The 15,283-nt window shown below is 41.4% G+C and overlaps 1 protein-coding gene across 15 annotated transcripts in view; it reads left to right on the forward strand.

Moving 5' to 3' along the window:
- Positions 1-15,283, forward strand: part of PLEKHA6 (pleckstrin homology domain containing A6) — a 163,701-nt gene that overhangs the window by 109,991 nt on the left and 38,427 nt on the right. For 12 of the 15 annotated variants that reach the window (XM_063452315.1, XM_063452324.1, XM_063452366.1 and 9 more), the window contains 9 exons: positions 3,965-4,036; positions 4,128-4,236; positions 4,844-4,948; positions 5,594-5,666; positions 6,361-6,461; positions 8,122-8,297; positions 8,924-9,340; positions 9,439-9,934; positions 10,218-10,304. In XM_063452315.1, coding sequence (XP_063308385.1) covers positions 3,965-4,036; positions 4,128-4,236; positions 4,844-4,948; positions 5,594-5,666; positions 6,361-6,461; positions 8,122-8,297; positions 8,924-9,340; positions 9,439-9,934; positions 10,218-10,304 — 1,636 coding nt within the window. Of the gene's footprint in view, positions 1-3,964; positions 4,037-4,127; positions 4,237-4,843; positions 4,949-5,593; positions 5,667-6,360; positions 6,462-6,481; positions 7,556-8,121; positions 8,298-8,923; positions 9,341-9,438; positions 9,935-10,217; positions 10,305-15,283 lie in introns of those variants that run through there. The other 3 variants (XM_063452340.1, XM_063452435.1, XM_063452426.1) reach the window with 2 other exon arrangements.

The following is a 15,283-nucleotide window of genomic DNA, read 5'->3' on the forward strand; positions in this document are numbered from 1 at the left end:
GGTTTGTCACATTTGCAGGATTTGCTCCACAAGGCATTATGTGACTTAAAGCAAAGTTGTGAGATTTGAAATAATTTTTCTAGCACAGTGAAAGTGGTAAAGTGTTAATTTCTTTCTAAAAAAACCCCCAATAATATCAGTTGTATATTTAATGTGGTTTGATTTATCAATGAACTGCACATAATTAACCCGAGACCGCTTTACGTTAAGGTTCCAGTGCTGATAAAATGTGCCAATATTGTCTTTTAACCCCTTAAGGACCAAACTTCTGGAATAAAAGGGAATCATGACATGTCACACATGTCATGTGTCCTTAAGGGGTTAAAATGAGAATTCAAAGTGAATTTTAAAGTTAAAGCCAAAATAGCCTAATTGAAAGCCTACCTGACTTGGATAATTTTTCCTGTTCGGCTATTTTAACCTTAAATATTACATTTACTGGGAATGTGCACTTTAATGAACAACACTGTAACTCTTTAAAGTAATTGGAGTAGGTATGTTTGGATATTAACATTTACACCAGTAGCTAGGTGGCTCACTTACTTACTGTGGAGGTAGTGTGAAATCTGTGAATTTAACTTCAAAGAGTAAGGAAACCTGTACAGGAGGATAATGGTCATTGGATAATTAGTATAGAATGGACAAAGCCAGGTTCAACACTAGCTACACCGAAAAGCAGGAGCCGGTTGCCAGGTAAAAATGTCACACGCTTGGTAAACATACATGACTCACATAAAGAAGCTTTTACAGTGACCAGATGGAAAATGTATTTTTGGTGTCGATAGGAAAATGAGATCATAGATTTTGTCAGGTACAGCTCACGGAAGAATGTTTTGTGCTTTCGTTATTTTAGAAGCATTTAATTTGAAATACTGGCCACTATCCAGCTCAAGTTTGGCTGTTGGATCTGCCATACCTTAGTTGAGCTCTCTCCTCATGGCCAGCACATGAAATCTCTATACTGGTATATAGCATTCCTATGCTGCAGAAGATAAATCAATCAGGGCAGTTAATCTGGGATTTCTTATTAAAGCATATGGGTTCTGTGTATTACTGGGCAGAAATTTGCATACACTACCCAACAGCAGGAAAAAAGTTACATCTTGGAAAGTACGGTGGTTGGATCTGAAATCCCTTAGATGTACATCAGAGCATGTATACTGAAAATAAGATGGGCATTACTCACTTTATCACTGCTAATCGCCTCTGTAACTTATTAAAATACTGTTTACAGGACTGTCTCAGTACTATACTATTATTTATTATTGTGTTCTAGCATTCAACATGTTCTCTATCACTTGATTAATCCATCAAATGCCAGTCAGGAGAACTCACTTGGCACTCCTATATAAGTAGTGCTAGGCATAAACGAGTCACGTCATTTTTACCGGGTATTAACTAAAGTGGCTATTTTGCCTTTAGCTTTGAAAGTCACCTTGAATTCTTAAACTGGAAAAATGCACTGCAACGCTTATATTTCAGCTACTATGTCCCTTACTTTGTAATTATTATTATTATTATTATATTGATATAGCGCCAACAAATTCAGTAGCACTTTACAATGGGTATCTCATTTTAGTTAACAAAACAAAAAATGAATTACATCGATTGATGGTACGGATTATGTTGGACTATCGACAGTGCAAATGCTTGTTGGGTTACTAATTCCTTCAGCATTGGTGCTTTTGTGCAATCTGTGTCAATCTATTGCTGATTTGACTCTTAACGTATGAGTACAATCCCATCCTGTAAACATGGAATTCTGTGCTTAGCTGGGGGACAATAGCTATTAGTAGACTGGGTGTACTACGATTGTTGTGTCTCTGTATGTTGAATAGGGCGTGTTTGTATTTAAGATATAGCGAGGGAGCACAAGGACAGCCATTGTTCCCTTCTGTAAATAGCACCTTAATGAGGGCTGATATGATGGTGCGTTCCTATTTTAAGAAATGTGTTAGTGCCTTTAGATCCTGAACAAATCATTATATGGAATTAAATTTAGCAACACTTAACTGTGGCTGCTTCTTGTGCTGGTTATTTAAACACATGATTACAGCAGTTAAACAGCATTATGTTGTGGAAGTGGAGATAACATTAGCAGTTTGTCATGTTTTTCCTTGGTTTGCATAGAAGGGAGGGGGGGGGGGGGGGGGAGAGATTGTCAACATTGTAGCTGTTTGGTGACCAAATTGCATGTAACATTTAGCTATGTAGTCTATAGAACAGAAGTAAGCAACCTTTCGGCACTCCAGATGTTGACTACATCTCCTATAAAGATCCTACTGTTTTAGAACCTTGTACAATGGGAGTCATGTGTTGCTTGCCTCTGAGCAAAGATTAGTTCAACATGTTATAATCAGGTATACATTGTCTCTTAAGAACAAAACACACACACAAAATAAACCAAGCAGATGTTCTGAAGACATAGACTTAAAAGCTTCTGTAGATTTTCAGATCACCCATCCTGCAATTTGTATGGGACCGGTACCCTGAGCTGGGATTGGAAAAGTACTGTAGGTACCATTTTAAAGGACTGATAGCTACATTACTTATAAGTCCTAGCACAGGAGTCCGCAAGCTATGGCACTTACGGTAGCTTTGCATGTCAGTCAAGGCTGCCAGAGCGAAACAGGCTCAGGCCTATCAGGAACCCAGCGGAACTTGAGATATCTGCTAGTGCAAAAACGTAGTGAGGGACAATGCTCAATTTATGCATGACAGCACTTAGAGGAAGTGATCACTGATCACTTCCTCCCAGCACTTGTGAACTGGAATTCACAGTGGAGTAAAGCAGCCCGCGGCAGCTATCGCAGCTCCTGCCTGTGACCTGTACCGGGTCAGCCTGGTCCCCACTGGATCCCAGGTAAGCCACTCACACTGCTAGATATACACAGAAAAGCAGAATAAGCCCCCCATCCATACAAATAATACAAACAGCCCACACACAAACATCACTGACAATCCACATACACACACACACAACCGCACAAGCGCACAAGCAGCCTCTTACATAAAGTACCACAAGCAGCCCCACACATAGATACACCACCAAACACACTATCTGACTTATCCACATACACAATTTCCTACGCAGCCCCCCATACACTGCCCATATTCATAGGTATCATACACAATACCACAAACTACTCATGAACATATACAATTTCCCACAAACTTTACAAATAAACTACAGCACCTATAAATAACACAACGTGCACACCTCAAATATAGAAATGAATAGGACTGGCATGCCAAGGGACCTCAAGGTCTTGTTTTGGCGCAGTACTGCAAAAAAGGTTGCCTACAGCAGTCGTAGCACATCATTTATGGTTATGGGTTCATGTTTGTAAATGTTCTGACTCAAAAAGAGAAGTGAATTTTGGGTCTGCTTTCCTGGCAGGGGTTGAGACTAAGGACCATTGGGTTTGAAACGGATAGGCTTTGGCTCCCCCTGTGGTGCAGTTCCAATTGCCGATGTTCTTCATATTAATAAAGCTGTAATGATTTGTGTACTCTGCTGGATCATGGTGTTTTTGTAGTAACCGGCTAGTGTCTTGCTCATCTGGGGAGTTGAAACTGCCAACATTTTGAAACTGTGGGAAATCAATACCAACAAATTAAAATGGAATAGGAAACTATGGTTAAGAATTGTTGAGTTTTAGATTGTTTAGAATGTATTACAATGCTATTTCTTTCCCATTAATTTCATTGTTTTAACTCCCATATTCTGTTCTGTACTGCATTTACCAACGTTTATATAAGATAGCAATTTGTACATTTCTTTTGATTTTTGTTTTCTCTTTTCTTGGTACACCAAGATGTATGTTCATTAAATGTAGACAACTTCTGAACCAGTCTTTATTCTTATAGTCCATGTTGTATAGATACGGGATATAATTTACAAATTGTAGTACAGAAATGCCACACTTTAGTCATCTGACCTGTTTGTTTCTTTTTATTACAGCCACAATGACCATTTCACCACTCTCTTGCACCCAGTGACTGGACAAATCCCAAAGGAAAGTGGACATCTGGGGTGAGTTACAGTTTCACTGTCCTGTTGTGGGGGGGATATTCCTCTGTAGTCCTTCTGGCATGACATTAAGGTACCTTACATTCCTACCCAGGTCTGACATGAGTGCTGAGGCTGGAGGGAAGCGTTCTACGAGTCTAGCCAGCGAAAACTCCTCTTACACCATGGTTTCCGATGCCTCTCCGGAAGGGCCGTCCATAAGGGTGAGAGTTTCATGTAGAACACATTCAGCTGCCATAGAGTCTGTTGTTAGTCTTTATAAAGGAGAAATTGTTATCCTACTAATTGACAATCTATACCTATTTCCATTAACTTCTCTATTCTAGTCTATTTAGTTTGTATGATTTAGCTTCATTTATATAGTACAGCCCTCCACACACAGCATTATAATATATTTATCTTCCCATGTTGGGGCAGTCTGATGCAGTGGTAGGTAAAATAACCAACTATTAAACAACGTTTCACCCAACATCATCTAAGGTTAATAATGTTTCAGCTGCTACAGTTTGGTGTTTAGTGAAAAACTGGTATTCTCGTATATCCTTTCTTCCTTTTTTCACTTAATCACTGAGCTGCACAAAATCTCAATAAAGATTCTTTTTTTTTTTTTTTTGTATATTTTATTTTTCATTATTTTGTCTCCCTTTGAGTCCCTCTCCTCCTGTCACACAGCAGTAGAGATGGATTACTAATTGGGAACATTTCCTGTTCGTACCCCAGTATCTATGCAGACCTTTGTACATTAAAGTATCCATAGTCTTTGTTTTGAGATCACCAGAAATAATAGTGTGTGTATATTGGTTTCTGAAGCCCTCAAGACCGTCCAAGAAGGGAATAGCATTTGGAAAACGGTCCAATTCCATGAAAAGGAATCCAAATGCGGAGGTGACAAAGACAGGCTGGCTTTACAAGCAGGTATGTACTGTACGAGGAACAGGAAATGTTGCTTCATTCTCTTTAATCACATACCATCATCACTCATTCTACGCACACCACCCCTACATTTATGTGCAACCCTGTTACACTGTTCTATTCTAATTCATTCTAGAAAGGAATGTGTTGTTGTAAACTTCAGTGATAGAATCGCAGTGCATCAATCCATGCCAGAGTCCATTTCAAATAATCAATACATCTCATTCTCTGCATGGCACCAGCAAAATTAGGACCAGATGCATTGAATAAACGCTCTGCGTTCAATCTGTGTAATTAATGAAAAGCATTCATATATTGCCCACATATGCATAGAATGATAATGCATATCTAGAAAATTAAATTAAATATGATATCATAGTCATGCTATGGTTTTCGTAGATCTTGGCATTACTGCAAATAAGTTTAAAGTGTATTTGCCCTCCATTCCAATTTGAGAAGCATTTTTCTATGCAGGGTTTGTCCATCCTTGGACGCCGGGCATTCCATCTAGCTGGAATTAGTTTTTATTTAAGTCTATTAGTTGGATAGCCAAGGTGGGAGTCCCCCTTTCTATCTACTCCCAGCGTTTCTGATCTTCCATCATTGTTGTTCTCTGTGTAACTTTGACACTAGTCTTATCTGCTGCAGGCCAGCTCTGGAGTAAAGCAGTGGAACAAGCGTTGGTTTGTCCTGGTTGATCGTTGCCTCTTCTATTATAAAGGTACATAATATGGGGGCAGAATCCCACCTAAGTGGGAAAGTAACACTCATTGTGGGGTATGTCTGTGTGAGGTTTTTACACATTGACAGCAAGGTTCATAGCCTGGAGTCTTGTGATCCCAGATGGTGCCTCTCAAACGCTCTGTTCACCTGCACTCAGGCCCGGAGCAGGTGAAGTTTCAATAATTTATCAGTCTTACATTGTTCAGGGAATATTTTGCATGTACAAAAGCCTCCCACACATAACTCTCACAGGCACGCAGGCAGGTGCTGGGATTAACTGTGTGGAGGGAAACACTGTCCCAGTCTAATCAGAACAGTAAAGCATTGTGTTCGGGCGCCGGATCTTCTGGCAGGGAGAGAGTTACAGCAGGTGTTCAACCTCATTGCCTATTTCTAAGGACATGTTTAACTTTTAATCTACTGGCAACTTTCCACAGCTCCCAATTTCTATTACCAATGATTTACTGCTGCAGAGGATGCGTGTTTTTGTAGGTTTAATTATTTTCCTTTAGGTATCTGCGTCAGCTTATTTTCCCGTTTAAATGAAATCTCTCTTCATACAGTGCTCTCTCTCTTTTACCTTCTAACACCTTATTTCCACATAGTCGTCGATACACCTTTCTGCCTTTTAGCTCATATGGTTTTTAGGTCCTCTCCATTGCAATCTCTCATTCTTTGTTTTTAAAATCCAGATGAAAAGGAAGAAGGGATTTTGGGCAGCATCCCTCTACTCAGTTTCCGAATCTCCCCGGTCCAGCCGTCAGATAACATCAGCCGCAAGCACACCTTTAAGGTCGGTATAATAAAAGTAGTTATCTAAAAGCACACAAACAAAACACTGCAGTTTTAATTTTAATCTCATTGGTAAAGTAAGTAAGAAATATATTAATGCAAAATAATGCCTTGCTTGTTGTTGGTTTTATAGCAAACATATCGGCAAGGGATTTTTACATTGAGCTGTAACCGTTTTTTTTGCTAGCTTGTTTAATTCTTTTTTTTAAATCACTTTTAAACTTACTTGTAGTGTCCCAAAGTTACACTTTGACAAAGCACATCGGTGAGGTATATAAAAGTGTTGCCGAAGCAACATTTCTGTTAGAGATATATAAATGTATTGTTTAAAAATGTTGATGCACACAGTATTAAGCATTTTGATAGTCTTGTATCATTTTGTTTTGGTAGAACACTGTAAATATGACATTATGTCAGGAATGTTTGCAATTGCTTCTTCCTTTCTCACATTTATCAAACCATTGACGGTATCATTATACTGAATGCACTGTCAAATGTAAGACTGGGTGACTGATTTTTGTGCTAGAAATTGCATTTTTAGATCACCCCTAGACGGTCTTATAGATATACTTGTACTTATGTGTAAGGGTTTATTTTTTGTTTTGCCAATGATCAAGATGCACTAATGACAGTGATATGCTTCAGAGGGTCCAGTCTGAGTGAAATTCTTCTGTTTACAAATTGTACCAGGCCACTGGCATCCCATTTCCTTCTTATTCTGCTAATCACTTGGTTGGATAAAGCTCAGCTGGTAATTAATGTAATGGTCGGATTTGTTTAATGAATCCAATTAGGCTGTTGGGTTCTTTAAAATATCTGGACTTTCAGCATTATATTTAACTTTTAACTATGGCACTGTCCTTAGTCCATTTCTCTGTTATTTTTTCGGCATTTTCATTTTAATGCGATGCACTTAAGCCATATAAAGTGTGCAGTCCATTTAAGCTGCGTATGGGGCTTATGCTTTGAGTGGCTCAGACCAGCCCCTTGTGTATACTCCCTCTCACCTCTTCTGTCTTCCCTCCTGTGCTGGAGAGAGGATCCTAAGGACCGTCCCTTGCCAAGAGCCTGCCCCCTGCAGAGCCGCTATGCTAGGTAGTAAGTCCTGCTGTACCTGCTGCATGTCCGTGTTACCTACCCACTGCCTGGCACTAGATAAGGATGCATGCTGCATGAACAACCGATCCAGACACAGGAAAGTGCATGCTGCCACATTCATAGTGCGAGCTGGAAAAATAGATTTGTTCTTAAAATGTGTTGCCTGCAACCCAGTGCATGTATGGGGAAATGCATGAGTGGTCAGATTCATGTGTACATTAATATGTGTTTGATAAATGTCTCACAGGTGTGAAGGAATACAATATAAAAGTGTGTTCTACTTCTCCTACTGTTTGGAGTGAGTAGGGCAATATATGCATTGTTAGTGCTTTTTATCGCATACACTTCTCCTAGACATTGTTACATACTAAAATTGTCTCCTGTTTTGTCAAAGCAAACCAGTGTTAGGGGCTTAAACCTTTTTTATTGTAACATAGGTACGAGATTGTCTGTCATTGCCTAACATAAGTGTTTTGTGTGTTCTACTTGTTTGTGTGCATGTTTTCTTGTTGTTTGTGCATCTTCTATCTGTATCCTCTTAATTATGTCTTTTGTCCATTTAGGTGACCGTTTGCTGGGTGGGAGACAACACTTTCCATAACACAGCCCCCATCTCTCGGCAGGCAGAGCACGCTGGGATTAGAACCTACTACTTCAGTGCAGAAAGCAAAGAAGAACAGGAGTCCTGGGTGCGAGTCATGGGAGAGGCGTCGCAAGTGCAAAACTCACCTACTCCTAGGTCAGAAACCCTGCGCAATTAATGCATCAGATATATTACGCCATGCTTCACCAGAGCTGGCACTCTCACTTTGTACATATGACTAGTGACAAATCTAGTTTTATAGAAGTAAATATTACCGGTCCAAAGATATATAAATGTCAAAGGCGAAAAACACCAAATTGGAAAAACGTACATTTGAGCTACGGAAATGTTAGGTACTAATGTTTAGTCCACTGTAGATTGTCAAACCATCTCACTTACCATGGGGAGTAATCAGGGCACTCCATGTTGGGGACTGTAATGGTTATATGGTTAATACTTAGACTGCCCCTTTAAGGAATTATAAAAATAGAGGACAACATTGCATTCCATTTGTGTACAGCAGGTCCTCCTTATAATTTTGTGTTGGGGTGGGGGGAATGAACTCTATTAACTTAAGAAAAAAGGTAGTGTCCTTAATCATACAATGTGAGCAAGGAAACTAGTGATAATTAATGTAGAATGCTATTAGTGAAATAATGATTTACTGAATTTCTGGATTGCTATTCTGGACTGTAAGACGAAAATAAAGAAACAAAAATAACATGCTAACTAAAAACCCTTCAAGACTGTATTTGCTATATATACTTGTGTTCAATGTGTAGGTTGGAGAGGCAGGACAGTGAAAACATACCCCCTCTCAGAGATCGTGAGCCAGACACCCGGAGTCGTGGGGAGGGTGATGGGAGAGGGTCTGAGAAGTTGGAAAGGAGGTCAGAATGCAGGAAAGAGCCACTGACTAAAGTCAACGGGACAGGGGGATCTACAGAGAGACATCCTGACCTGGAGCCTCCAAGACATCTACCAGAGAGCGAACGTCCATCACAACCCAATGGGTGGGGTTTTGTTCCTTCTCCGGGTCGACCGGTGAGTGCTGCTTTTCCAGAGGGAAGCGGGCAGCGCCGTGGGAACTTGCCCAGAAATCATCCAGAGAAACTAGCGCAAAGACAGAACTCAATGTCACAGCTGCAACAGTGGGTGAACCTGCGCAGGGGTACAGCTCCAACCGAGGACATGCAAAGGTATGAAAGCACCACACCAGTAAATGGCACATTTTTCCATTATTGTGAGCAGTTATGTTGGTATATAAAATGAACAATACTCTTTCCCTCTGTTTCAGTCCCAGCCGATTCTTCCCAGGGTCACACAGAGTACCCGACTATTACTCCCAGTACCCTTCTCATTATGCTGATAGCTACCAGTACTGCACACCCTCTAGTTCACGACCAGATAGCATCTGTTCAATGCCTGCTTTTGATCGAGGAATCCCTCAATGGGGTGTTGAAGACAAGCGGCAGGTCATGCTCAATGGAGCATCATACCATCCACTGGACTGGAAGGAACCGGTGGGCTATGGGCGGCAGGAAGTGTGGGGTCCTCGTCCATCTCTTTATTATCAGGAAACTGATGCAGCATGTGGATCTCTACGTCGCTTATCCTTGCAACCTAGATCCCGCTCGGTACCTCGCTCTCCAAGTCAAGGGACATATAGCACTCGTCCAAGGGTCTATTCTCCCGTGCGCTCCCCAAGTGCCAGATTTGACAGTGTGACAGGAGATGAAAATTATGGGGACCCAGCAGCATATACCATGAGACGATCAGTCAGCTCCCCAAAAGTAAGAATTAAGTATATATATTTATAAACCCCAACGTTTCTGCATACACCCTATAAAATGCAGCCTGTAACTCCGTTGTCAGCATATTTAGTTCTAGCTACACCATTGCCCTTCAAGTAGGCTGATCTTGAGCACATTCTTAAATAAAGGGTCATACGGTGCATTCTCAAGTTCTTTTGCCAAAAAAAGAAAAGCAATTATTGTAATATGATTGTGTGTCTTCATCTAAGTATGATGCTTGGATATCCAATAAAAATATTTATTTTTCAATCTTTCCCCTCAGTATGACTACATGGGTGACCGGCGGCCACTCCCAGCGGGGATGTATTCCTACAACTATCCTGCTTCTCCTCCTCTTCGTGACAAAATGGTACGTTGTGTGATATGGGGGATATGGGTTGGAAGAGCAATTCTAATGAATTTACTTTATAACCCAGATTACTGTATTGTATCAGTAAGAGGCTTGCTAGAAGAATACATTAGTGATAAGTTGTTCCACGTCACATGTCCCCCCTGCCCACTGTATGCCTCTCTGTGCTTTCAGTTCTGACTTCTCTCTGTACTGCCTGGCCTCTTGTGCAAACAGAAAATCTCACCTGTATGCATGTAAGACACAGCAGTGTGGACAGAAATTGCGTGTGTTTGTTTGACAATACGATGCCATGGGTATGTATGTATAACGAGTTTGCAGTCAGGTTGCGCCATTACACCATTATACTATTTGCATGTGCTTTCCATCATGTTACTTGTGATGCCGTGTATGCATTTGTGTGCACTGAATTCTGACTGTATTTCTGTCTTTTCTATTTTGTTTGGTCAGTAAACCACATCACACTTTAAATGTTTGTTCCTGCGTGCACGCTGATGAGAGTAACTTTTACTAAGGTCTGATCAGAACTATTTGTACACATGCGGGTGATAACGGAGACCTTGCCATCATGATATAAAAGGATAACACGTATTTATGTTTGGCTTAAGTAAATATAATGTGACGCCTACGACAATTATCTGCCCAAATTACAGCATAATCAGCTTATTATTCTCTATGCAGAACTGAAATAGACCCTCCCATCCTTGTTTGGAATGTAGGTAATGTGGCACGACTAAAAGAATGGTGGTGATCATGTAGTATATTGCTCTGTATGTACTCTTGATACACTTACACTGTAAGGTGTATCCACTAAACAGTGAATTGTAGTCAATTAGAAATCAAAACTGTAAAAATTAGACAAAGATAGCTTATTTGGAAAACAATTGTCAACTGCAATATAGCAACTGCCTGGGTATTATAGCCCGTTGAATTCACTGCATTTTGGAGTTTAGTGAATAAGCCCTAGGAGCATTTAGGTGTCCATTTTATCACTTAATGTTGCAGTAAGTGACCACCATGGCGGTTTCACATGCCATTTACTGTACCATGAGTTCCCAGGAAAACTCTGAGAATTGTAAATTTTTAAATCCAAAATACCCAAGTTGGAAGCATAACTGACTTGCACATTTAATTTTTTAAATTTGGCTATGTTGGCCTAGGATGTCCAATTTCCTGGTGAATTTACAATTTAGGGAATAACACTGTTGTATTTGTGGGTAATTCTCTCCAATGTGCCAAATATAAGTGTTTGGAGGTTCACTTACTGAATCTTCCAATGTGGGCTAGATTCACAAAAACGTCACGTATGGTTTAAGTGGCACTGTCATGCCGAACTCACCTTTCCCCAATTGATTCCTCTTCCCTCCCTCTGTCAGGATCTGTTCTTCATTTCTTCCTGTCTTTTGACAGGACGCAGGCAAAATTACCGAATTACATCCTAACAGAATAAGAACAGTTTCTTCATTCGTGTTAGGACGCAATTCGGGACTTTGTGGGGATCGGAATTTCATTCGATTACAATTACAATTCCCACGGTATTAGGGAGCGATCTACCAAAAGGCTCAAAGAACAAGATTGGTCTTTCAGCCAAATTTACTAAATTACAAATTTACTAATACTAGTAGACATGCCCCTACTACTATACTGCTAGTAGGGGCATGGAAAGCAACCAATCACAGTGTTATAAGTCAAATTACATAGCATGGGAAAATTCCACAAAAAAAAATCCCATGCTGTGTAAAATGACACAGAGCACTCTGGTTGGATTTCAAGCCAACCAATCAGAGTGCTGTGACAGGTATATGTAGAGACTTACCTGTCAGAGCACTCTGATTGGTTGACTTGGAATCAACCAATCAGAGTGCTCTAGGTCAAATTGCAGGGCATGGGTAGCCTATAAAAGGCTTCCCCCACCCTGCGAAACTCAGTCTGGGCAGTGCCCACGCTGGGTGAAGATGGATTACTTTTTTAGCACCTAGTCTTTTTTTTCGTCGTATTTATTTTTGCGCTCTGTTATTTTTTTTTATTTATTTTAACAGTTGTGACTGGTATGGATTTTTATTTGCCATTTTTTGGGGCTGAAAAAAAGACGACATCAAATGGTAAGTTTTATTTTTATTTACAGGTATTTCGTTTTCTTGTTCCCCCTCACTATTTTTAGGGAGAAGGGGGTAGGTAGGGTTTTTTTTTGGGTGTGGGGTGACTAGGGGCTTGGGGACCCCTAGTGACCTTGGGGGAGGGGGGTTTACATTTAGCCCCCACGCATTGCCCATAGACAAGGTCCACCCTTACCTTGTCATTTAGTGTCCCTACCCGCCGCTCATGGGTGGCAGGACTTTAGGGCCGTCACCCATGGGTGGGTGGATGGGGGGGGGGAGGACAGTAGGTTTCCCCCATACCGTCGCCCATAGGTGGCTACAACCCTCTGTTGCTTGTCAAGAACAGCCTGTAAAATATATATATTTAATATACATCATACAAAATGTAAGGTTTCTAACATTTGTTTGTAGTTCAGGTAGGCAGCTTGAACAACCCAAACCAGAGTCTTGGATGGTGTGGAAAAAGGACGGAGGGTAGCAGCGCCTTAAAAGTATCCTCAAAAACCCGTCAGGAAAATTCAATATGCAAAAGAAAGGACAAAAATTAAATATGGTGTAGTATTTTCAGATAGTTAGTAAGATGAATAAAAGGAAAAGCATGTATACTTTTTTGGAGTTCATTATTAGCTCCAAATATATGTGCTCGGGCTATATAATCCCTGCCTATAAATCTGTAGAATAACTTGACCTTGCGTGTGGGAGTCGATACGGTTGATGTTCTGGTAGCTGTTTTGGTATGAGCGCTGTAGCTCAAGGTGTTCAGGATTTACGCTGGTCAGTGCACAGAAGTAGATCGGCAAAGGGTCGCCAGGATATTCAATATATATAAAAGAATAAAAATATATATAGTGCTCTTTGTTGTAATAAATATAGGTAATACAATTAGATATACTCACTAGTAGAGAGCAAAAGGGTTTTGCCCAATCCTTATAGTTTAGGTGGCATGTTCCCCAGGGGATATGATGTCAGGTTCTTCTGAATACAATCTTCTGGATAAAATCAGGAAGGTGCAAATATCGTTAAAAATAACTACATTTATTAAAAATAAAACCGTAACAGGAATAAACACTACCGTGTTTTGCCAAAGATTACAGGCTTTTTAAAAATGTTACAGAGTACAGGCCATACTCTGTGTAATTTTTGGCTCGTTAGAGCGCATATATTTGGAGATAATTACTAGATCCTGATTGGATTTTGAGGATACTTTTAAGGCGCTGCTTCCTTTTGTCCTTTTTCCATATATAATATATAAAATATGCATACTAGGATCAATACTTTTTTTTTTTTTAGTCTTTATTTTTCATTGTGCATGAAGTAACAGTAAACCTGCTCTGCCCCAACGGCTGTCGCACGTTGTATAGTAACAGGCATGGCATTGCATAAGAATAAACTACACATTTTTTTTATTTTATTTAAAGTAAGTTAAGAGGACGTTATAACTGTGGATTTGGCATAACATATGAAACATTAGCGTTTTTCTTTAGGTTTCACACTGGCTATACCGGGTTGTTACTGGTACCTGGCGATTGGTAGCACTATGGATTTAAACAGTGAGGGTCAATATATACCTGAGCATGTATGTATATCAGGACAACTTGTGGATCCATGTACTACGCAACATGGAGCTCACGGTTGTTGATAGGGAGTCCGAGTGGTTCACCCTATTCCCGATGAGTGTATGGTTTTGCTGGCATGATGGTCGTTGAGGTGAAGGTGCTGAGCTACCTGTGCTTACAGATATAAAAGCTATGCTTAGGGTTGAAGGAGCATGGTGTAGCACGTGTGAGGCATAATAAACATTTTATAAAGTTTAACAAGCTGGAACATGTGAGGAGTAGTGTGAGAGCTGTCAGTGTGTGCCTTGGGTTTTGGTACGTGAGATAGCAAATTGATAGTGTCAATAGATAAATCAAACATATCAAATCCATAATGTCCCCTGGGGTCCCCCAGGCGTAAGTTCCGCTCCTGCCAAGTCGGCAGTTATGAGATGTGCCCCCAAGGTTGTGAGTTCCTGCTATTGCGTTGGGCGCTGTGTGAGGTCTCACGGCCAGGAAAGCTAGTGTCCCGATTCACCCTGGGTGATTTACCCGATGCCTCGTTGCGGCTGCTGTTGCCCGTGATGTTGCGTTGCGGTGTAGCTATCGGGTGGGTCTGTGTGTGGTCGACTGGCTGGGCCGTGCCACTGGGGTAGGGTCATTCCTGCTGCTTTGGGTACCTGAGGTGGTCCTGAGCTTGGCTTCAACGGTCCCCTCAGCTTTGCTGTCTGGCGTGGGAGAGGTGAGTGCTTGACCTTCCGCCATCTTCTAGTTTCTGCCTTCTTGGGCCTTGCATCTCTTTTCTGCTCCTGCCGCTTTGGGTGAGCTTAACCTGTTTGATGCAGCCGTCTCGTTGACACCCTTGGGGTCCTGGGGATCAGATGCCTCACACCACCGTTCGCCGTTAGTTCTCCGGTGCTTGGCCTCGAGTGGGACTGCAATGAAAGCTGGCTTCTCGTGGTGATGCGGTAGGGGTGCACTACTGCTTGTCTCCGTCTGGCCTCCTGCTGGGTACACTGTGGTGATGGCTGAGCCGGCTTCTCAGGCGCCAGGGGTCTCATGTGTGATTCCAGCTTTGCCCAGAAAGCAGAGAAGATGCTATTCAGCCGCATCTCCGTTTCTTGCCATGCATTGGGTGAGTCGGCGGTTTGGTAGGTTACCACCATTTTAGCGCCCGCAGAGCCAGTTGGCTTTGGGCTCCCCGGATCCGGTGCTGGCCCGTTGCTTTGCTGGGGGGTCGGTTGTGGGTAGACCGGGATGACCCCCACTGGCCCACTGCCAGGTGACCAGCATGGTGTTGCGGTTGGGGAGCGGCCATCTCCCTTGCACCTGCCATGCTTGTAGG

Source organism: Pelobates fuscus, chromosome 1, assembly GCF_036172605.1.
Source record: "Pelobates fuscus isolate aPelFus1 chromosome 1, aPelFus1.pri, whole genome shotgun sequence".
Lineage (NCBI taxonomy): Eukaryota > Metazoa > Chordata > Amphibia > Anura > Pelobatidae > Pelobates > Pelobates fuscus.